At 41.5% G+C, this 23,712-nt stretch overlaps 1 protein-coding gene across 6 annotated transcripts in view; it reads left to right on the top strand.

The window, feature by feature from the left end:
• TNRC18 (trinucleotide repeat containing 18) overlaps positions 1 to 23,712 on the top strand; it is a 454,956-nt gene that overhangs the window by 298,975 nt on the left and 132,269 nt on the right. For all 6 annotated transcript variants that reach the window (XM_089684713.1, XM_089684717.1, XM_089684716.1 and 3 more), the window contains one exon: positions 15,020 to 15,161. In XM_089684713.1, the coding sequence (XP_089540839.1) occupies positions 15,020 to 15,161 (142 nt within the window). The remainder of the gene's footprint in view (positions 1 to 15,019; positions 15,162 to 23,712) is intronic.

Here is a 23,712-nt window from a genome sequence, read left to right as displayed (position 1 = left end):
AAGAGCTTTTATTAAATATAAAAATGAAGGAACGCCATCATCGCTAGAACATTACAAAGAATATAACAGAATATGCAAAAGGAAATAAAGGCCGCAAAAATTGAAAACGAACGACGGATTGCAAAAGATAGCAGGACAAACCACCAAAATTCTTCAAATATATTAATAGTAAAAAAAAAGTCAGGTCCGAGCATGTAGGCCCTTTACAAAATAAACTAGAGTGGGTGACTGGGGACAAAGAGAAGGCATATTTATTAAATACCTTCTTCAGCTCTGTGTATACAAAGGATCATGGGGAAGCTCTTGTCCATAATGGGCATGGTATTGACACAGCTCCAGATGATCCACATTAGCTCACAGTTGATATGATCCAGAAATATGTAGACAGATTAAAGGTGAATAAAGCACCTGGACCAGATGGCATATGCCCACGGGTCCTTAACCACATCCCAACCGCCCTATAGCAGATATACTGCTACAGGGCGGCAGGGGTGCACAAAATCGTGTGTGTGTGTGTGTATATATATATTATGTGGAACTCGCTTCAAATGGTAGAGCTTTGTTAAACGCACACAGCAACTCGCTTTCTTTTTTAAGGCTTTTTAGCCCACTTTTATTTAAAGAAAATGTCCCGTCACATAAAGCTTCCCACGCAGGGGTATCCACCATCAAGCACATGCAAATGAAAACTCAGCCTCCTGGCTTGTACACAGGTTTTATGTCTGTCTCCTACAGACTCTTTCTAAAATATGGCTCTCGCACACAGCTGGCCACGAGCACACAGCTAGTCAGTAGCACACAGCTAGTCTGGCTTCCACCTCTTCTGGGTGAAGTCCTCCTGACTCCAAGGCAGAAACCCCCTGTCTGCCAGGGTGGAGCCCTCCTGACTCCTATCTGCCAGGGTGGAGCCCAGAATCATGGCCTGGCCTCCACAAAAAGGCCTGCACACACCTGTGCAATCAGCATGCTGGCTGCTCTCAAAACATGGGCCCAGGACTGGAGATTTCATCCCTCCCAAATTTCTTAGAAATCTCCAGGCTACAGGTCCCAAAACAGGCTTTACAAACCAAAGAGGAAACCAATAAATCTGTTTCCTCTGCATTATGAGAACTGCCTGGAGCCCCTCAACCTGTATGGTTGAGAATCTATGATTTCCACCGTGGCAGGATACCCCACTGCCACATATCCCCCCCCTTTGTTTTGATCCCATAGGGGGCAGAACACACAAGCCCAAACTCTTTAATTTGGCACCTCTGTGCCAGCTTTCACCCATATGTACCCATTCCTGACTGACATCACTTTCAAAGGGAATGTCTTCCTGTCTTAAGAGGCGACTTTCCCTGTGTTCTCCTACTACATGGACGTGACCTCTATAAAGACACTGTGCCTTTTTACGGGTTCGCTTCCAAAAACGTTGCCTCTCCTTTTCCTAGGGGCCACCCAAGTCACCTTCCCATTAAGGAATTTCCAAAACTTGGTACTTTTGTGAGGATCAGGTTGACGCCTGAGTTTTAGGAGTCGGATAACATTAAAGCTACTCTGCACTTTCAACAGCCGGTTTCCCTTTACCTTTGAAGGGGTCACGCTTTTAAACACAAAAAGTGTGGGCTCTTTTATTGGGGTTACCTTAGTCCCTCTCTGCATTCTATGTACAGGCATCTTCTTACTGACCAAACTTAGCTCTGCTTGTTTCCCCCCGTACACTGCATGCTTCCTTTTGTCACTGACATTCTCAGAAGACAGCAATGTCCTACTCTCTTTATGAAGGACAGACTGATTGTCTTGCCCTTCAGATGTTTTTATGTCAGGGGACCTCTTTAAATATTCCACTTCCTTCAAGTTTTCCCTCTGGGCAGATAAGCTATTTAAAGTTTCCCTTCCCAGACTACCCTCCTGAACCTGTAGGGGGCCTAATTCTACTGCAGCTTTTAGCTCAGCTGTGTCTACCACATCATTACCCACCACATCACATGTTTCAGGGTTATCAGCACACATATCCACTTGACCTTCAGGTCCATCATTAGGCTTCTGGTCACCCACAGAAACGAAATGATCGACATTTACTAGTGCCTCACACTTTTCCTCATATTTTACAACATTTACCAGTGCCTCACACTTTTCCTCATGGTCAGAAACATCCACATCTTTGTCAGGAACTCATTTCAGTATTTGGCAGGGTCGTGTCTGGAGACCAAGCGCACACAGAGGAGTGGTTGTCTCCCATGGCAACGTCACTGTTCACTAGCTGCACTGGCACAGGAACCTCTTCCAGAAACTGTCCTGACACCTGGCCATCATAACATAATTCCACATTTGGTTTACCATTTTTTTTTTTATAAATGTTTATTATTTTATCAATCCACATACAAGTAATATTCACATTTCTATTAAAAAGACATTCAAGCAATATTTTTCTATTTGCATAAATTATTAAAACCCTCACCTCCCTCCTCCCTCTTCCCTCTCCCCCCTTCCTCATCCACCCACTCCCCGCCCTCCCCCCTTCCCCTCCCACTCTGCGTTTTCTCACTTCTTCTTTACACCATACATTTCTATTTTTTCTAAATCCATTTCAAGGGGTATTATGTCCTCATATATTTCACTTTTTCTCTATACTCTTCCCATTTTTTCCACTTTATATTATACATCTCCATCTTATCTATATGCGTGTAGTACAGTCTTTCTGTCCCACAGATCTGATTCATTCTGCCCATCCAATCCTCCTCTGTTGGCACCTCTTTTTTTTTTTCCAAAACCTGGGTATCAAGCTCTTCGCTGCACTCAAATAATGCCATATCCCCGAAACCTTGTATAGTTTTACTGGAAGCTCTGTGATATGGAGAAGACATAACTCTGGGTCTAATCCAATATTAATTCTAGTGATTTTCCTTACGAAATAAACTATTTTCCGCCAAAACACCTGTACCCTTGGACACTCCCACCATATATGATACCACGTGCCTTGCTCTCCACAACCTCTCCAACATAACCGTGACATCTCCCCATTCAATTTGTGCTCTACATTAGGTGTGATGTGCCATCTAACCAAACACTTATAATTTATTTCTACCTCCCGCATACTGATATTTTCGTGAATTAACCTAAGCATTTTCCTTTGCTCCTCCTCATCAATTTCTCTTCCCATATCTCTCTCCCACTTCTCTATGTATATTAATTTTGTGTCAGTGTCTAATTCTATTAATATATTATGTATTTTTCCAGCAGTTTCTCCAATGGATTCCACTCTTTTCTAGTTCTCATAGGCTTTGGGAGACTCTCAAAAAATGTTTCAGTTGGTAATATCGTAATCTGTCCATCTTATTGAAAACTTCTCCTTTTTTTCTCCATTTCTCTATACGATCCCAATTCCTCCCCAACCATTATATCTCTCAATTGCGCCTCTTGTTTTATAATCCATTTCCCTACGATGTTTTCCTGCCCAGGAATAAAATATTCTGTGTTCCTTAGTGGCATTAACTGTGAATTAAAAAACCATCCCTTTTGTCTATGTAACATTTCCCACACTCTTAAAACATTAAGTGTATACGTGCTTGTGCTATCCTCCAATCCCCTATATTGTGCGGGCACCCATACAATCTTACTCAAATTTGTTCCACTCAGTGTATTTTCGATTTTGACCCAGCTTTTCTCTGGATTATGAGTCCAGTCAAAAATTCTCGCAATTATCACCGCTTTATAATATCTCTTAAATTCTGGTACGCCCAATCCACCTCTTTCTCTACTTCTAGTCAACATATCATAACGTATTCTAGGCTTTTTATTCCTCCATATATATCTTAAGTTCTTTAAAATATGCCTCTGGAAGTTTAGTTGGAATCATTTGAAATTTATATAATACTTTGGGCACGATTACCATTTCTGTTAGGTTTATGCAACCTATCCAAGACGGATTTCCACCTCCCACTCTCTTCAACTCCTCCTTGAGCTCATTTAATAGTGAAATATAATTAATTTTATACCGATTTTTGGTTGAGGCTGATAGTTTTATCCCTAGATACTTTAATTCTTTATCTCTCCAAACAAATAGGAATTCGCTTTGTATTTTTTTTTTTTCACTATTTTTGAGGTTTATATTTAAGATTTCAGTTTTTGTCGGATTAATTTTTAGATTCTATAATTCCCCATATTCTTTCAGTATCTTTATTAAATTGGGAGTGACATTCTAGGATTTCCAACATAGAACATCAAATCATCCTCTATCTCCTATCCATATTCCTTTTATATCTATGTTCTTCCTAATCGTGGACAACAGTGGCTCCAGTGATAAAACATATAACAGTGGGGATAATGGGCATCCCTGTCTTGTACCATTTGACTTCTTGAAAAGCTCCGATCTTCCTCCATTAACCATGATGGCAGCAGTAGGCCCTCTATATAGCCCTCCGATCCACTTTCTCATTCTGTCTCCTATCCCCAACACTTCCACGGTGTCCATCATGAAACCCCAACTCACTCTATCAAATGCTTTCTCTGCGTCAATTGACATCAGTATCATTGGGGTTTTCCCTTTTTTTCCTTCCTGTATGAGCAACAGTGATCTCAAACCGTTATCTCTGCCCTCCCTCCCTGGGACAAACCCCACCTGATCTCCATGTATTCACTCCGGCATCAGATCTTTCAGTCTGTTTGCCAAAACCTTTGCATACAATTTAGTATCTACATTCAGTAGCGCTTTTGGTCTATAACTCGCACACTGTGAGGGGTCTTTATCTTCCTTATGAATCAAAACTATATTAGCCTGTAAAGATTCTCTCCTTATTTCCATCTCATTTCCCAGGGCATTCATATATGTCTTCAAATTGGGTATTAGTAGCTCTTTATATTTTTTATAATATTTTACCGTATATCCATCTGGGCCCGGGCTTTTCCCCACCGCAGTTCCTTTTAACGCTATTTTTAGTTCCTCTAGTGTAATTTCTGCTTCTAGAGAGTTCAATTGTATTTCACTTAATTTTGGTAGACCTGCCTCTTTTAAGTATGTCCTTTTTTCTCTATTTACTAATTCAGTTTTAATATATCCTGGGGTATAATATTATATAACTCACTATAATAATCCTTAAATACTCTAGCAATGTCTTTAGTTGAGTGCACTAATTCACCCTTGGTATTTCTTATTTTTTCTATATAATTCCTATTTTTCTTTTTCCTTAAGGTTCTCATTAAGTACTTTCCCGGCCTATCTCCCCATCTATACCTTTCACTCATTACTTTATTAAAGACTCTTCTTTTTTTCCTCCTCCATTACATTCTCTAGTTCTTCTTTCTTCTTTAATATTTTCTGCATTATCTCCTTAGACATTTCCTTTTTATGAACCTGTTCAAGATCATATATTTCATTTAACAATCTATTAATCTTTTCCCTCCTTTCTTTTCTTTTTTGCCCCTATTGCAATGAGTAGTCCTCTAATGTAGGCTTTGTGGGCCTCCCATACTGTTGCAACCGACACATCCTCTGTTTCGTTCTCCTCAAAAAACCATTTAATTTCTCTCTCAATCTTTCGATCGATCTCTTCATCCATAAGGAGTGCCTCATTCATAACATCACATAACCTTCTCTCTCCTCTCTACCCCATCTTGACGTCATTGCAACAGAGGCATGATCCGACAGAGTACTTCCTCCAATTTTTACTTCTACTACAGACTATATAAATCGATGTTCTACCAATATATAATCCAATCTAGAATAGGTCTTATGTACATGTGAAAAAAAGGTATAGTCTCTGTCTTTCATATTCCTGATTCAACATATATCCACTACTTGACACTCGTGTATCAATTTCTTTAATGATCTTAAGGACCTGCTCTCCTCCTTCCTCACACAAGAAGTAGTATCCATCCGTGGGTCCATACAGATATTTAAGTCTCCAGCTATTATCATACAACCCCTTTTGAAATCCATCAATCTCTTCAATACACCTCTCAAGAATATCTCCGGTTTCTTATTTGGGCAATATATGCTAGCTATTGTACACTCAATTCCCTGTAGTTTGCCTCTCAAGAACAAAAAACTTCCCTCCGGATCCGTTATTCTCTTCTCCACCTCAAACCTTATATTCTGTGCAAAACCTATAGCAACCCCTTTTGCTCTTTTGATTGGTGAGTCCGCATAATACCATGTCGGGAAATATCTAGTCTTCAGCCTAACCTTTGACTCCATCTCTAAGTGTGTTTCCTGTAAAAATACCACTGAAGATGTTCTATGTTGTAATTCTTTAAATAACCTGTATCTCTTCCCAGGACAACATAACCCCTTTACATTATAGGTTATAAATTGAATTTCTTCCATCTTACCCTACTCCTCTTAACTCCTTCTTCCCCCTACCCTTCCTCTTTCTTATTTCTCTTATCCCGCAGAGTGTTACTGTCCCACTACTCTCTTCCCTAACCGTATCCCTCCGTCTCTCTCCCAATAGGCTCCTCCATCCCACCCCCCCCATCCACCCCCTCCTTCCCTTCCCCTCCCCACCTCTCCCTTCCCCTCCCCACCTCTCCCTTCCCCTCCCCTTCTTTTTAGGCCTTCTATTTGCCTAACAATCATTTGTGGAGATAAGATCCACCTTTGATTTATTCCTTAGGGTTAAACTCCGCCCATGTACGACTTTCCCTCTATCCGGCCCCCCCACTGACCCCCAATTTCTGCAGGGACATCTCTAAAAATGGAGATAGGCTGGAAGGGAGAGGGAAAAAAAAAAAGAAAAAAAAATTGAAAATATTCTCTTCCCTTCCCTCCCCCCCCCTACCTCCTCCCCCCCCCCTACAAGCTGCCAATCCTCTTTTCTTTTGGATCTAATTTCCCCATGTTCTTCTTCCCAACCAGCGATTTCCATTCTTTGCAGATCGAGTCTATCACAGAAGTTTCCCAAATCCTCTGGGAACCTTAGATACTCTGTAACTCCATTCTTCCATCCTATTAGGCACTCCGGTATCCCCCATCTATATTACACGTTTTGTTTTTTCATCTGTTCTAGCAAAGGTCTCAGGGCTCTCCTTCTCCACAAAGTCTCCAGTGACAAATCCGCAAATATCTGATTATCTATTTCTCCATATTTAATTACTGTTTTTTCTTTGGTTTTCCTCCAGATTTTTTCTGTATCTTGAAGCTCGTAAAATTTAACAAGTATATCTCTCGGCCTTTCCTTCCCAAAATTCCCATGGAGTTTTCCTTTTCTAGAAATTCCTTCTATTTTAGTCCTTTCCATATCAGAATTGTCCGTTATAGAGTTTAGTATTTTACAAACCACCTCATGCAATATTTCTCCTTTTGGGCTTTCTGGGATCCCTCGTATCCTGATATTTCTCCTCCTGTCTCTATTTTCTTGTATCTCAGCCTTATAAAGCAATTTTTCCTGAACTTTCCTCATATTGGTTATCTTCTTTTCTAATTCGGAAATAACTTGGGTCTGATTTTTAACTTTCTTCTCCGTTTATTCCACTCTCATCAGCAACTGCCCCAAATCATTCCGAATATTTACCATTTCTTGCTTTATTGTTCTCTCCAAATCTTTGAACATTTCTGCCATCTTTTTCATTTGGTATTTGTAGATCTTTTTCCATCTCTATATTTCCTAATATTTGTTGGCTAATAATGTCCAGATCTAATGTTTGTCTAGGGCTGCTTTGCATACTGAAGTCTGCTTCTCCTTTTTCATTCCTACTCTGGGGCCTTTCTGGGGTCACGTTTCTCTGGGATGTATATTTTTTAATTGTGCCGGTTTGGGTCCCTTTAAACCCATTTCCTTTAGCACTTTTATTTTTCATTTCTTCTGTGACTTTTTATTTTCCTTTATAGACTCGTGGTTATAAAGAGACAGCTATTAGTATATAAGTCCCAGCCCTATCTAATCGCTTGTTCTTTAGCTTTTCTTTTACCGATTTTCTTCTCCTTTCCACTTCTTTACATTCACTGGGGGTCCCCCCTTGCCCTCACACTCAGCTTTCCCCAACAGTTTAATACAGGATCTGATATATATCAAGCCTCAGCCAGACTCACTCACCCTCCTCACGCTTCTATTCTGGTGAGTCGGCTCTAGGCTCCCTCCATCAGTCCTTCCAGCAGGTCAGCTGTTTCTCTTTTCCTCTCAGGGGGACTCCCCAGGGTATCCTCTGCTCCCCTCTCTTCGGGCCACACCGTCTCCCTCCTTTCCGCAACAATCGGGCAGAACTCTGGGGAGCAGACCGGTAAGCAGTCCGGCGTCTCTCTCTCTCACCCAGAGATGCCGGCCGGCCTCCACACCTCCCAGCGATGCTCTGCGGCCGACCACGTGGTCACGCCGCGCCTCCTCGTCTCCCGGCAACCAAGCGCACTGTCACTGCCGGGCTCTACACCTGCTGATCTCCGTCTCTCGGGTCTCCCCTCCTGCGGGCCACCACTCATCCAGGGAGACCCATCAAGCAGAGGTAGGTCTTGCCCTACAGGGTTTCCGCATTTCGGAAGAGCTTGGGGGGTCTGGGGGGGGTCGGACAGTGGAGCCTCGTCCGAGAGCTCCTACATGGAGCTCTCCTCAGCCGCCATGATCCACATTTGGTTTACTGACCCCAATCACTTGATTTGTGCCATCTGACACTTCCACCAACACCAGCTCATTTGGTATCACACTATTCGATCCTTTGTGGGTTGTGGGCACGATCTCTGCTATGTGCTCCATCTCACTTGGCCCGTCCATATTGGGAGGGAGACCATCTGCAGCAACAGCAAGTGCGCCCTTGTCTATAAGCTGCTCTGCAGTCCCTCCATTTAGCACAGAAGTCGTCTCCACTCCATTGTTGGCAACAGAGGTCTCTTTCAACAAAGCCAACAGGTTTTCAGCCCATCTGTCCCAGTCTACTTTCTGGGCGCTCCAATGAGAGGTACTACACAGTACCGCACCAACTGCCGGAAGAGACACAGGACAGAGTGGCTCAGCAGCCGCAGACACATCACATATCTCACTTTTGTTCAAACAAAACGGTGGCACTAAATGTTTTACCTCAACAGGTTGCAATACTACACCCTCACCACTGTACTCTGATGGCGCTTCATTCAACTCATGAACATTTCCATACATTCTATTGTCAGTACTGACAGACTCCATTAACACCATGAGCATTTTCAAATATTTCAGTTTTAGCATTTAAATCATCATTTGGTTCAAGTACTCTCTTGTCCAGAGCAGCACCATAGTTGTCCCAGGCAACCTCTGGCTCCAACACACAGAGCTCCCAGGAGGTTTCCATGGACACCTTTGCAGCCCTGGATACTGTTGCCAAGGGCAACAGCATATCTTTACTCATATTCACTTCAACACTTATCTTTAGTGAGCTGTGCTAGCCCATCACCAACCATAACATTACATTTACCAACAGTAACACTTTTGTCGGCATGACCATCAGCATTCTCATTTCATATAGACATGACTGTGGCTTTTGCGGGTAATCCTTGGCTAATACCCAGCTGAGCAGCCTGTGAGCCATGCCTCACAGCACTCTCTCGCTCTAAAGGAGCAATATTTTCAGTTTTAGCAGCTCCATAGCTGACCTGGGAAATCCTCTGCTCCATCACTGCGGGCTCCTGTGAGGTTTCCCTGGGCATCTCTGCAGCACCTATCACTAGGGAACACGGTGCCAGGACAGTTTTGGTCACCCCTAGTCTAACTTCCCCAGCCATTTGCTGGATTATAGCAGGCACCTGCAGAGTCCCCATGTCCTTTTCCATATTTAGTCCTGCTAATCATTGGGCTGTTCCCTGTGCCTCCCCACTACTCAGGGTAGCACACAGCAGCCAGTCCATGTCCATCTGTATTGTGGAACACCCTGAAGTACACACTTTCACTTCCTTGGACTCAGTGCCACAAACCGAAACATTCTTACCTTTTCCTGAAGCATGTGTCATAGCCTTCACTTGAGTGCGTAGTCTCTTCTCTGCTTGGCTTTGGCCAACCCTTTCATCCATGCAGCTATAGGATGATATTGTGGCCGGCACTTCTGACTCCCTGGCACCCCCTGCAGGCACAACAGGTACTTCCTCACTGTTGCCAGAGGTGGCTGCCAACACTTTTAAGCAAGAATCTGGGCTTGCAGATGAAGACTTTTGCCCAGTAGCACCATCATCAGTGGTATTCCATAATCTGGGGCAGGTAAAGATACCATGCCCAAACTGACCACATTCCAGGCAGGGTATGTTTCCACACATATCACTCTTGGGATACAGAACCACATCTCCCTTGTAGCTCCTTCTCCTGTTGCTATGGGAGATGGCACTCTCCCAGCTGAACTTTGTGGGTTCCTCAAGACGCGCTGAACTCTCATCTCTGCGTTGACACAATCCTCTGCAGACGACACTTTTCTCACAGGGTCCGCAGGCCTGAAGTCACAAGTTTTTGCTATGGGCAACCACATTCTTCTGAAACTTTTGGGCAGCCTGCTGCTCCTTCCTGGAACTCCAGACAGGCTTCCCAATTGCATACCCAGACCTTTGTCTGGTTGGATCACCTTGCACTGGAAGCTGGGATAAAAGGGTACTTGGAGACCTTGTGCCCCCATTCACTGCACCGCAAACAGCGCTCTTGCGGCAGTATCTTGGCCGGACTTCCAACACTGCATCCTCTTTCAAGCTTAGTGCTCTGCTCATTCATAGCTGGTCTCCTTTCACCAGTATTGCCAGGGGCAACAGCAGCAGTTTCCCACTGTGGCAACCTCTGTTCAGACATGTATGGGGCTCGTTCTGGGTATAACCCCTCCAGCCACTGGATTCTGTCTCTCATTTCAGCAATCCTTGCTTCTTTTTTGAGTTTTGACCTCCCCGTCTTCACAGTCACTTCACAACACTTTTGCACAGTCCAGCAACCAAGAAATGAAGCACTGTCTCTTTAAGGCAGCTTACTTTGTTCTTGCAGGTTCTCCTCACCTGCACACACAAATTGTGCTGTCCATTGCACATAAACACAGTTCATATAACTGATAAACTTCTTTTGCAGGGATCTCCAATTCTGCCCACTGCATCCACCACCATATGTGGGAACTCGCTTCAAATGGTAGAGCTTTGTTAAACGCACACAGCAACTCGCTTTTTTTTTTAAGGCTTTTTAGCCCACTTTTATTTAAAGAAAATGTAGCGTCACATAAAGCTTCCCACGCAGGGGTATCCACCCTCAAACACATGCAAATGAAAACTCAGCCTCCTGGCTTGTACACAGGTTTTATGTCTGTCTCCTACAGACTCTTTCCAAAATATGGCTCTCGCACACAACTGGCCACGAGCACACAGCTAGTCTGGCTTCCACCTCTACTGGGTGAAGTTCTCCTGACTCCAAGGCAGAGACCTCCTATCTGCCAGGGTGGAGCCCAGAATCATGGCCTGGCCTCCATAAAAAGGCCTGCACACACCTGTGCAATCAGCACACTGGCTGCTCTCAAAACATGGGCCCAGGACTGGAGATTTCATCCCTCCCAAATTTCTTAGAAATCTCCAGGCTACAGGTCCCAAAACAGGCTTTAGAAACCAAAGAGGAAACCAATAAACCCGTTTCCTCTGCATTATGAGAACTGCCTGGAGCCCCTCAACCTGTATGGTTGAGAATCCTGGGTCACCACTGTGATTTCCACCATGGCAGGATACCGCACTGCCACAATATATATACAGTGGGGATCGAAAGTTTGGGCACCCCAGCTAAAAATTTGTATTAATGTGCATAAAAAAGCCAAGGAAAGATGGAAAAATCTCCAAAAGGCATCAAATTACAGATTAGACATTCTTATAATATGTCAACAAAAGTTAGATTTTATTTCCATCATTTACACTTTCAAAATAACAGAAAACAAAAAAATGGCGTCTGCAAAAGTTTGGGCACCCTGCAGAGTTAATATGTTGTACTGCCCCCTTTGGCAAGTATCACAGCTTGTAAACGCTTTTTGTAGCCAGCCAAGAGTCTTTCAATTCTTGTTTGAGGTATCTTTGCCCATTCTTCCTTACAAAAGTCTTCCAGTTCTTTGAGATTTCTGGGCTGTCTGTCACGCAGTGCTCTTTTAAGGTCTATCCATAGATTTTCAATTATGTTGAGGTCAGGAGATTGTGAAGGCCATGGAAAAACCTTCAGTTTACGCCTCTTGATGTAATCCCCCGTCGATTTTGGATCATTATGTTTAGGATCATTATCCATTTGTAGAAGCCATCCTCTCTTTAACTTCAGCTTTTTTCACAGATGGCATCAAGTTACCATCCAAAATTTGCTGAAATTTTATTGAATCCATTTTTCCTTCTACTCGTGAGATGTTCCCTGTGCCACTGGCTGCAACACAACCCCAAAGCATGATTGATCCAACCCCATGCTTAACAGTTGGACAGAGGTTCTTTTCATTAAATTCTGTGCCCCTTCTTCTCCAAACGTACCTTTGCTCATTCCGGCCAAAAAGTTCAATTTTAACCTCATCGGTCCACAGAACTTGTTTCCAAAATGCATCAGGCTTGTCTATATGTTCATTTGCAAAGTTCAAACGATGATTTTTGTGGTGAGGACGTAGAAGAGGTTTTCTTCTGATGACTCTTCCATGAAGACCATATTTGTACAAGTATCTCTTTATAGTGGAATAGTGTACCGCAACTCCAGTGTCTGCCAGATCTTTCTGGAGGGATCGTGCAGTCAAACGTGGGTTTTGAATTGTTTTTCTCACAATCCTGCGAGCTGTTCTGTCTGATATTTTTCTTGGTCTTCCAGATCTTGCTTTAACTTCCACTGTTCCTGATGACTGCCATTTCTTAATTACATTCCAAACAGAGGATATTGACATCTGAAAATGCTTTGCTATCTTCTTATAGCCTTCTCCAGCTTTGTGAGCGTCAACTATTTTCAGTTTTAGTTTTCTAGACAACTGCTTAGAAGAATCCATGGTGCTGATTGTTGGGGCAAGATCAGATGAGTCTGGGCATTTAAAACCTTTGAGATTGACATCACCAGGTCTTCCCAGACAATGATTGAGAACAATCCATGACACTGGCAGGTCTCAGCTTTGCAAAGGGGGCAGTGCATGCTATAAATTCTGCAGGGTGCCCAAACTTTTGCAGACTCCATTTCTTTGTTTTCTGTTATTTTGAAAGTGTAAATGATGGAAATAAAATCTAACTTTTGTTGACATATTATAAGAATGTCTAATCTGTAATTTGATGCCTTTTGGAGATTTTTCCATCTTTCCTTGGCTTCTTTATGCACATTAATACAAATTTTTAGCTGGGGTGCCCAAACTTTCGATCCCCACTGTGTATATATATATATATATATATATATATATATATATATATATATATATATATACACACACTGCACTTATAGCCCTTGTAGTGCCAAATCTTGTCCTCCCTTTCCTTCTTGCACATTGGCCAGTGTGGCTGTCCATCATCGTGATGGGGCAATGGGTTAGGGTGGAATTTAGCAGTAAGCTCTGACATCCGTAAATGTTGGAGCTTTGCGTTTCAGACGGCCTAACACTTGACTGTGATAGAAAGGTTTGGATAACTGCGTGTTTATTCGAGTTATTTACCTGTTTTTTTGCCTTCCAATCTCACAAATAGTGCTGATTTTTCAGGTACCCGGATTTATCCACAGGCATATCAGTTGGCAATCTCTGTAATGCTATTTAGTTAAATGGTTGACTATTCACAAAACCCGAACAGTTGGTGGAATTGAAGGACAGGTTTACTAAACACTGCTTTAGCTGAAGTTAAAGGATAAGATCACCCTGCTATAAAAAATAATAAGTGCACATTTTTGCAAGTATTTATTACAGGTACTTATATAACGCCGTCAGTTTACGGGACACTTTACATATATATTCTACATTCACATCAGTCCCTAACCCTCAAGGGATGTACGTTCTAATGTCCCTAACTTGCATAAATACATACACATACTAGGGCCAATTTAGACAGGATCCAGTTAACCTACCAGCATGTCTTTGGAGTGTGGGAGGAAACTTACTCAGGCACAGGGAGAACATGCAAACTCCAGGCAGGTAGTGCTGTGGTTGGGATTTGAACCAATGACCCTAGTGTTGCCAGGTGGAAGTGCTAACCATTTAGCCACTGTGCTGTGAAAAAATGCATTTATTTCTTATAGCAGGAACCTGTAAAGCATTGCACTAGCGATCAGCAGGTCGCTGATGCCAGGCAGGTCTACTGCAGATCTGTCAGTGTATCTGTGTCCTCGTACATCCTGTACGGCCAAGTCAGTCGATACTTCTGACAAGAATGTGAACTACCACAATGCTCACAGTGCCATGGTAGTTCATTGAGAACTACAAGTCAACAGCTGCTAAGCCTGTTGAGACTTGTAGTCCATTCATTCACAGAACCCTGTAAATGAATAACATGGCCATGTGGACGGAGTCATGTATGGCCGTGCTGTTTTTATAAAGTGACAGCTAGTACAGAGAACTCCTCGTACTGCTGTCATGGGAAGGGTGGGTATCAGGCATCTGCTGCGGGATCGGGAACTTGTTCCATGTTCCACCTTAAAAACGGGCGGAACATGTAACATGTTCCCAGAGGTGAACCTATTCTTTAAAGTGTTTGTAAACCACAACAATGAACTTTACTTGCATCCTGTTCGTCTGTTAAACAATTGAATGTGTTTTCGTATATGTTTAACACAAAAAATACCTGTTGATCTTGACAGAAAGTGAGAGTGCAAGTTCCTGTGCATTCTGCAGTGTCATCTCAAGCAGTCTTATTATGAAGATATTATGTGAGCTGTTATGAAGATGAGTAAAGGGTTGGGTTTCCTTTAGTTATAACACTCTTCTGTCCTAGGGTGACAACACTGCCAAAATAAAGTAAGTGGGTGTTTGTAACCCTATGAAAAAGTGTGCTATTGGCAGGATAGCCTGGGGAGTATAAAAAGAAAAAAGCCTGAAGAAAAGAAAACAAATGCAACCACCACATCCAAGGACTTGTAATGTGAACTGTATTATATTTTTTTCCTTGCGTTTAGATACATTATTACTGATTTTGGATGTTATTTTTTTGTTTTAGAATCATGGAAAATGTGGAGCTGTAAGTAAACTAATGGAGAGCATGGCAGCAGAAGAGGATTTTGAGCCAAGTCAGGACAGTAGTTTTTCGGAAAATGAAAATTTTCCTATGCCTTTGCATCCTGAACGGCCAATCACTCCTGGTAAGAAACTGTTAAAAAACCTGAATTATGTTGCATCCCTTACCCTCTATTAAGGAAATATTGTGTGCATTATGGACTTAAGATAAGTTAACCCCCCTGCCCTCCCAAACATTGTCCTAATCTTGAAATCTCTCCCAAGGGCCTGTGTCCTTGGATCCCAAGGTCCAACCATATTCCCACAATGCTTATCTATGAAAGTAGCGAAAGCCGTACACCCCTGATCCTTTGCAAACATTTAACTCTGAGAGCAGTGACACACTCCACTCACATCCTCCCTCTGATATGTTTTGCCACTCCTGAGGCTTAATTGTAGAACAGGAGAGGTGAGAGGGGTTAAGAGCATATATGAACCCCTGTTCCCACCCAAACCCTATTTAAAAAAAAAAACTAAACAAAAAGGCCTTTCATCGTGAACGGTAATCTTGTTTCAAAACCTCTAATAAAACCACTAAATTATATCTATTCTACATACATATATCTATTCTACATTGTAGGTACATAATTAGTCTGGTTGAAAGACAAAAATCCATCCAGTTTGACCCACAGAGGAAAAAAAAACACAAATAGAAAACCTCCATATAAATAATTCTATGCCCACAGTTGACCCAGTGGAAGGCGAAAAAAAAAAAAAACCCCAGTAAAGCATGATTCAATTTGGTCCGGGGGGTTTGGGGGGGGCAATGATTCCTTCCTGATCCCATAAGGTAAACCGATATTCCCTAGATCTACTTTACCTATAAATATTAGTATACAGTTATAATTTATGTATTTAGGAAAGAAGACTATTGAACGACAATGAATTCTTAGAACATCTTCCTCCATTACATCATTGCTATTCTTAGTTTCTATTCTGGGAAGGCCAAATTATTTCAATAAATATTAGCAGTGAAGAAAGAAAGAGGAAAGTGGGTTTATGAACTGTATATGTATTTCTTTCAAGCTTGTCGTTTGTTTTTAAGACGTTAGTGGGCATGTTTAATTAATATATATATATATATATATATATATATATATATTAATCCTATCCTCTCTTACTCCTCCTTCTCTACTATGAATTAAGTTTGCCTTCAAAGGGTTTACATTTTCAACCCTCACTTTATTTTTTTTTTTAAACTTTTAATGTATATAGATAATTTTTCAAGAGAACTCATATTGCAGAAACACTGTCATATAACCTAGTTATATTGGGATTGTGGATAATGAATATGCGTAGGAAGATATGAATAAGGAGTAAAGTTTAGAGGAAATATATATACAGTGGGGATCGAAAGTTTGGGCACCCCAGCTAAAAATTTGTATTAATGTGCATAAAGAAGCCAAGGAAAGATGGAAAAATCTCCAAAAGGCATCAAATTACAGATTAGACATTCTTATAATATGTCAACAAAAGTTAGATTTTATTTCCATCATTTACACTTTCAAAATAACAGAAAACAAAAAAATGGCGTCTGCAAAAGTTTGGGCACCCTGCAGAATTTATAGCATGCACTGCCCCCTTTGCCAAGCTGAGACCTGCCACTGTCATGGATTGTTCTCAATCATCGTCTGGGAAGACCAGGTGATGTCAATCTCAAAGGTTTTAAATGCCCAGACTCATCTGATCTTGCCCCAACAATCAGCACCATGGGTTCTTCTAAGCAGTTGTCTAGAAAACGGAAACTGAAAATAGTTGACGCTCACAAAGCTGGAGAAGGCTATAAGAAGATAGCAAAGCGTTTTCAGATGTCAGTATCCTCTGTTCGGAATATAATTAAGAAATGGCAGTCATCAGGAACAGTGGAAGTTAAAGCAAGATCTGGAAGACCAAGAAAAATATCAGACAGAACAGCTCGCAGGATTGTGAGAAAAACAATTCAAAACCCACATTTGACTGCACGATCCCTCCAGAAAGATCTGGCAGACACTGGAGTTGTGGTACACTATTCCACTATAAAGAGATACTTGTACAAATATGGTCTTCATGGAAGAGTCATCAGAAGAAAACCTCTTTTACGTCCTCACCACAAAAATCATCGTTTGAACTTTGCAAATGAACATAAAGACAAGCCTGATGCTTTTTGGAAACAAGTTCTGTGGACCGATGAGGTTATAATTGAAATTTTTGGCCGGAATGAGCAAAGGTACGTTTGGAGAAGAAGGGGCACAGAATTTAATGAAAAGAACCTCTGTCCAACTGTTAAGCATGGGGTTGGATCAATCATGCTTTGGGGTTGTGTTGCAGCCAGTGGCACAGGGAACATCTCACGAGTAGAAGGAAAAATGGATTCAATAAAATTTCAGCAAATTTTGGATGGTAACTTGATCCCATCTGTGAAAAAGCTGAAGTTAAAGAGAGGATGGCTTCTACAAATGGATAATGATCCTAAACACACCTCGAAATCGACGGGATTACATCAAGAGGCGTAAACTGAAGGTTTTTCCATGGCCTTCACAATCTCCTGACCTCAACATAATTGAAAATCTATGGATAGACCTTAAAAGAGCACTGCGTGACAGACAAACCCAGAAATCTCAAAGAACTGGAAGACTTTTGTAAGGAAGAATGGGCAAAGATACCTCAAACAAGAATTGAAAGACTCTTGGCTGGCTACAAAAAGCGTTTACAAGCTGTGATACTTGCCAAAGGGGGCAGTACAAGATATTAACTCTGCAGGGTGCCCAAACTTTTGCAGACGCCATTTTTTTGTTTTCTGTTATTTTGAAAGTGTAAATGATGGAAATAAAATCTAACTTTTGTTGACATATTATAAGAATGTCTAATCTGTAATTTGATGCCTTTTGGAGATTTTTCCATCTTTCCTTGGCTTCTTTATGCACATTAATACAAATTTTTAGCTGGGGTGCCCAAACTTTCGATCCCCACTGTACATAAGGAGTGAAATTTACATGAGTTTAACCACAAAAAAGCCATTTTTACCCAGTCCATAATGGGGGTTAGAATTTGGATATTTTTCAGAAATTAATAGTGATTTGATAAAAATTAAGTGATTTGATAACATAATTTTAAAAAGTAGAATCAGGTCTTAAGGTAGGGAGGAGAAATGTGTCTAGGAGCTACTGAAACAAAAGAACAAAGATTTACCAATTGACATGCAGACAAGCGTGACACAGCGGTGGTATTGAATAACACTAACTATTACACAGAAGTTCTTAAACTAGCCATAGATAGATCGAAGTTCGTCCAGTTCAGCAAGGACCGCATGAATTTTGATTCATCTTGTGCCGTTCTGTTTGACAGAAGTTTATCTAACGCAGCTGTTGTAAATTTTTCATTCGATCAGTGGTTGCAGCCAATCGACTGCAGGGCTGACTAGTGTATTTTGACAGCGGAGGAGTCCCTGCTGTCCGAATACAATAGCACATTGGGAAGGATTCCTCTATCAACCTTGCTTGTGCAGATGATGAAATCAGTTTGTTTTTGTTGATCAGCCCGCATGCGGATTAAAAAAAAATCCATCTATGGCTAGCCTTAGCTTTTGGATAGCTGTATTAATGAACACGTAAGGGTGACCTGACTCAAGAATTCAGAAAAGAATGAGAGAGTTTATCACAGGCAGAATTGAGTACTGGGGATGGATAAAGAAAAGCTGATTTCATGACTTCTGATTACTCCTATATTTAATCACCATGGGCTGTTGCAGCCATGAGCTTGTTGAAACCCTTTCAGTGTTATCTTGTGGTGCATATCATTGGCAGCAAAAGGTTAAACAGATCAGCTGTACCTAACCTGCATTGTGTGATGTTGATGTTGATATATAATATAAGATTCACTGTGCTTAAAGTATACAGCAATGCACTTACAGTATCAAGCACACTTTCATAGATACTGTGCTGACAAACGGTTTTGGTGCCAGAAGTCCTATATTGGAAGCATTTGCAGTCTCTTAACACTTAACCACCCTGAACTAACAACCAGATTTCTAAAGGGACCCTTTAACACTTTTTGCATTCCTCAAGACTTAACCTTATTCTGCTGGTTAGTCACTTTGGCCTTTTGTAGGAAACCTCTGTGCAGTTTTTGCAAATCATGTAGTGCATATACAGTTGCAAGAAAAAGTATGTGAACCCCTTGGGATTACGTGGAGTTTTGCATGAATTGGGCATAAAATGTGCTCTGAACGTCATCTAAGTCACAACAATAGAAGAACACAGTCTGCTGAACATAATACTACACAAACATTAGATGTTGCCATGGTTTAATTGCACATAACATGTAAACATTCACAGTGCAGGGAGGAAAAAGTATGTGAGGCCCTAGCTTAATGACTTCTCCCAGAGCTAATTGGAGCCAGGAGTGAGCCAACCTTGACTCCAATCAGTGTGATGATATTGGATGTGTTGCTGACAGCTGTCCTGCCCTTAAAAAACACACACCTGTTTTGGGTTTACTGGTTTCAAGAAGCACTGTCTGATGTGAACCATGCCTCGCAGAAAAGAGCTCTCAGAAGACCTACGATCAAGAATTGTTGACTTGCATGAAGCTGGAAAGGGTAACAAAAGTATCTCCAAAAGCCTTGATGTTCATGTGTCCACGGTAAGACAGACTGTCTACAAATGGAGAAAGTTTGGCACTGTTGCTACTCTCCCTAGGCATGGTCGTCCTGTAAAAATGACTGCAAGAGCACAGCGCAGAATGCTGCATGAGGTAAAGAAGAATCCCAGAGTGTCAGCTAAAGACCTACAGAAATCTCTGGCACATGCTAACATTTTTGTTGACACATCTACAATAAGGAAAACATTAAACAAGAATGGAGTACATGGGAGGACACCACGGAGGAAGCCATTGCTGTCCAAAAAGAATATTGCAGCATGTTTGAAGTTTGCAAAAGAGCACCTGGATGTTCCACAGCACTACTGGCAAAATATACTGTGGACAGATGAAACCAAGATTGAGTTGTTTGGGAAGAACACACAACACTGTGTGGAGAAAAAAAGGCACAGCACACCAACATCAAAACCTTATCCCGACTGTAAAACATGGCGGAGGGAGCATCATGGTTTGGGGCTGCTTTGCTGCCTCAGGGCCTGGACAGATTGTTGTCATTGATGGGAAAATGAATTCCAGAGTTTATCGAGACATTTTGCAGGAAAACGTACGACCATCTGTCCGCCAACTGAAGCTCCGCAGAGGATGGGTGATGCAACAGGACAATGACCCAAAGCATACAAGTAATTCAACAAAACAATGGCTGCAGCAGCACAGAATACGCCTTCTGGAGTGGCTATGTATACAGTCAGAGTCCTGACCTCAACCCGATTGAAATGCTGTGGCATGACCTTAAGAGAGCGTTTCACACCAGACATCCCAAGAATATTGCTACACTGAAACAGTTTTGTGAAGAGGAGTGGTCCAAAATTACTCCAGATCGTTGTGCAGGTCTGATCTGCAACTACAGGAAACGTTTGGTTGAGGTTATTGCTGCTAAAGGAGGGTCAACCAGTTAAGTCCAAAGGTTCACATAGTTTTTCCTGCCTGCACTGTGAATGTTTACATGTTATGTGCAATTAAACCATGGCAACATCTAATGTTTGTGTAGTATTATGTTCAGCAGATTGTGTTCTTCTATTGTTGTGACTTAGATGACGTTCAGAGCACATTTTATGCCCAATTCATGCAAAACTCCACATAATCCCAAGGGGTTCACATACTTTTTCTTGCAACTGTATGCAGAGATCCTGTTCTTAAATTTTACAGTTTATTGAGCCCAATAAATCAATAAAGCTCCAGCCAACAAATAGAAGAGAACCTTAAAGGTCTACCTCTACTGATTTATTGGGCTGTTACATTGCTACTTTTCCATGATTCTATACTATGTAGATAACTATTTTTGTAGCTAGACTTCTGTATGTATTTTGCTTTTGGTTCATGTCGAACTTGGCAGAGATTGTGCAGGCTATACAGTTGTAGCTTGTTAAATCTAAATTATGATTCGGCACTTATATTGATGGCAAGCTTGCAAAATATTTGGTTTTTATGATTAGTCATAATTAATAATATGTGTGAATGGTCTTTGACAAATGGTAGTATTTACTATTCTTCAATTATAGTTGAGACCAAAAGATATACCAGTTGAAGGTTGAGTATGCTATATTTAGGCATAAAAGTATTTGGTAGTTATGTCAAGGTTATTAGAAGGGACTTACTATTACAGTACGTATTTTAATGGTATTTGTGTGTATTTAGTATACGTTTCTAACATTGATTCATATATACATATATACATTGATATGTTCTTAAGCTATACTATACTTTAAATATAACTGAGGGTTACGTCATTAGCTTATAATGTTGGTACATCAGCATACATATGTTCCTGTCCATCAAACATCATATGTATAGCATCTTTTCCTTATATGAAATGGCTTTGCTAAGCAGTAATACTTTCCATAGAAGGTATTAAGATCACTAACTATGACGTGCATTTGCCTCTTAAAAGTCCATGAGACGACGGACATGACACACTCACTCACACACTCTCTCTCACACACACACGTTACATGACTCTTGCATACACACGTCTGAGAAGCTGCAACAGGTGCATACTGAGATCACTTCCAGCTACAATTTAGTCACATCCGGCTTCTCCTTCTTAACAAAGTCATTGGGAAGGACAGCATGGAGTATCGCACATGGCAAAGACAGAACAGCCATGACAGATAATGGTGACTTTGTTTTAAACGTTTGCTTGTCATTTTTACAGTAGTTGTATCTACATGGAACTGTTCATAATACGCTTTACATTGTTTATTTGACACCATTGTGTGATAGAATAAAATCACACTTCATTTTTTTATTTCAATGGCTCTTTCATTCATAATCGCCTCAAGACACTAGAAGAAGTATTATATGTGTCTAAAAATCTAACATAGCTAGATCTGGCTGCTATGTATTTGGTGTAGATTGTAGAGGTTAACTGTATAGAACTTGTACTTGGCCTGCACAAAAAATAAATAACTAAATAATGTATGCTATGCTTAACCTAGAAAATTCCATGTTTCTCTTTTGTTAAAGGACACAGCGAAGATCTGCAGATCTTAGTCACTTGGTTATAGTGCAACCTGAAGGAGAAAAATGTTTGGTACAAACACACAAAAAAAAAAAAATCTAGGCTTGGTCCCTGTTAGTGGCTAAACCTCCCTTTGCTAATGAAACCAAGTTGTTTGACTAGCATCAAAGATTTAGCCCTGGTTCACACCAGTGCTACATGTGATTTGCAAATGTAATGTATTTCTATGGCACTGTCTTAATTGGTGCGATCTGAAGTAACGCAATTTCAAAAATAGTTCCCGCACTATTTTTTCCGATTTCATTGCAACTTGCATTGGCTTCTGTTAAATGATGTCGCAAGCCACAGTTAAATCAGAGGTACAAATTGCACCTATGTGCGGCTTTGAAATCTCGCTACTTCAAGTGAAGCAGCGAGATTTCAAAGTCTCATTCAATGTGCACCAGGGCTTGGGACCTAAGAATTCATGCTGGGATTCTTTTTTACATTTTTCCACCTTGAAGAATTTTTTTCCTTGTGTGTGTTTATAATTTCTACAGTTACCAGCAGGATGGTCAGCAAGCTGGATGTGTATATATATCCTAGTAGTCCCCCCATACCTGCCTGCCATCGAGTGAAAGCAGTTACTAGCCAAGACAGGTTGGACTGCAACAGATCTGTTCCACACAGAGCACCCTGTGGGGAACTTTCTCAGAGGCTTAAAAAAATGACCACCAGATCTTGACCACCCAGTTGCAGTGTACATCCACAGGCAGGAGACACCATGGTTCTAGCCAGAGGTAATGCGCCTCGAGGGCCTAGCTATGCTGAATGCAATGGATGTTATCCAGAGGTATCCTTTCTCACACCCACAACCCCTGGGTGGTATGTACTCTATGTGCAGTTGTACTTGTGTCTGTGGGGATGTGTAGTGCACCAACGTAGGGAGGAGTTTCCCTGACACAGCCGTGATTGCTTCAAGGTCAGGCACCAGCCAGGTCATTTGTGTGACTTCTGCATGCTTGTTGTGGCCTCATGTTCTGACTGACCTGTGCTCCCCTGTAGTTTAGACCGTAGCTTCTACTTGTGGTTGTTTCATGGAGTTATTTTTTGCCCATGTCTGCTGGAGCTTGTGGTAGTGTGCTTGCTGCACAAGATTTATTGCTGGACATCTGTGGGCATAAGGACTGTTCTTGGCTACTAGGGGACAGTAAGTATCCTTCAGAGGCTACCCTGTTTTGCTGCACAGATATAGTTAATACTCAGGTGCCTCCTCAGCCACGGCCGTGGCTGAGATGACTGAGCAGGCTGCTGGTTCTACCACTGTGGAGCTGTTAACCACTTGCCCTCCTGAGGATTTACCCCCCTTAATGACCAGGCCTCTTTTTGCTACTCGGCGCTGCACTAATTCAACTGATAATTGCGCGGTCATGCAATGCTGCCCCCAAATAGAGCTTTCTTTTGGTGGTTTTTGACCACCTGTGCGCCTTTTATTTTTCACTCTATAAACAAAAAAATATCAAAACTTTTGAAGAAAAACAATATTTTTTACTTTCAGCTATAAA

The sequence above is a fragment of the Staurois parvus genome, unplaced genomic scaffold, assembly GCF_062004578.1.
Source record: "Staurois parvus isolate SC_StPar_1 unplaced genomic scaffold, SC_StPar_1.0 ptg000353l, whole genome shotgun sequence".
Classification (NCBI taxonomy): Eukaryota; Metazoa; Chordata; class Amphibia; order Anura; family Ranidae; genus Staurois; species Staurois parvus.
Note: the sequence above shows the minus strand (reverse complement) of the source record. Positions and strands in the feature narration are given on the sequence as shown.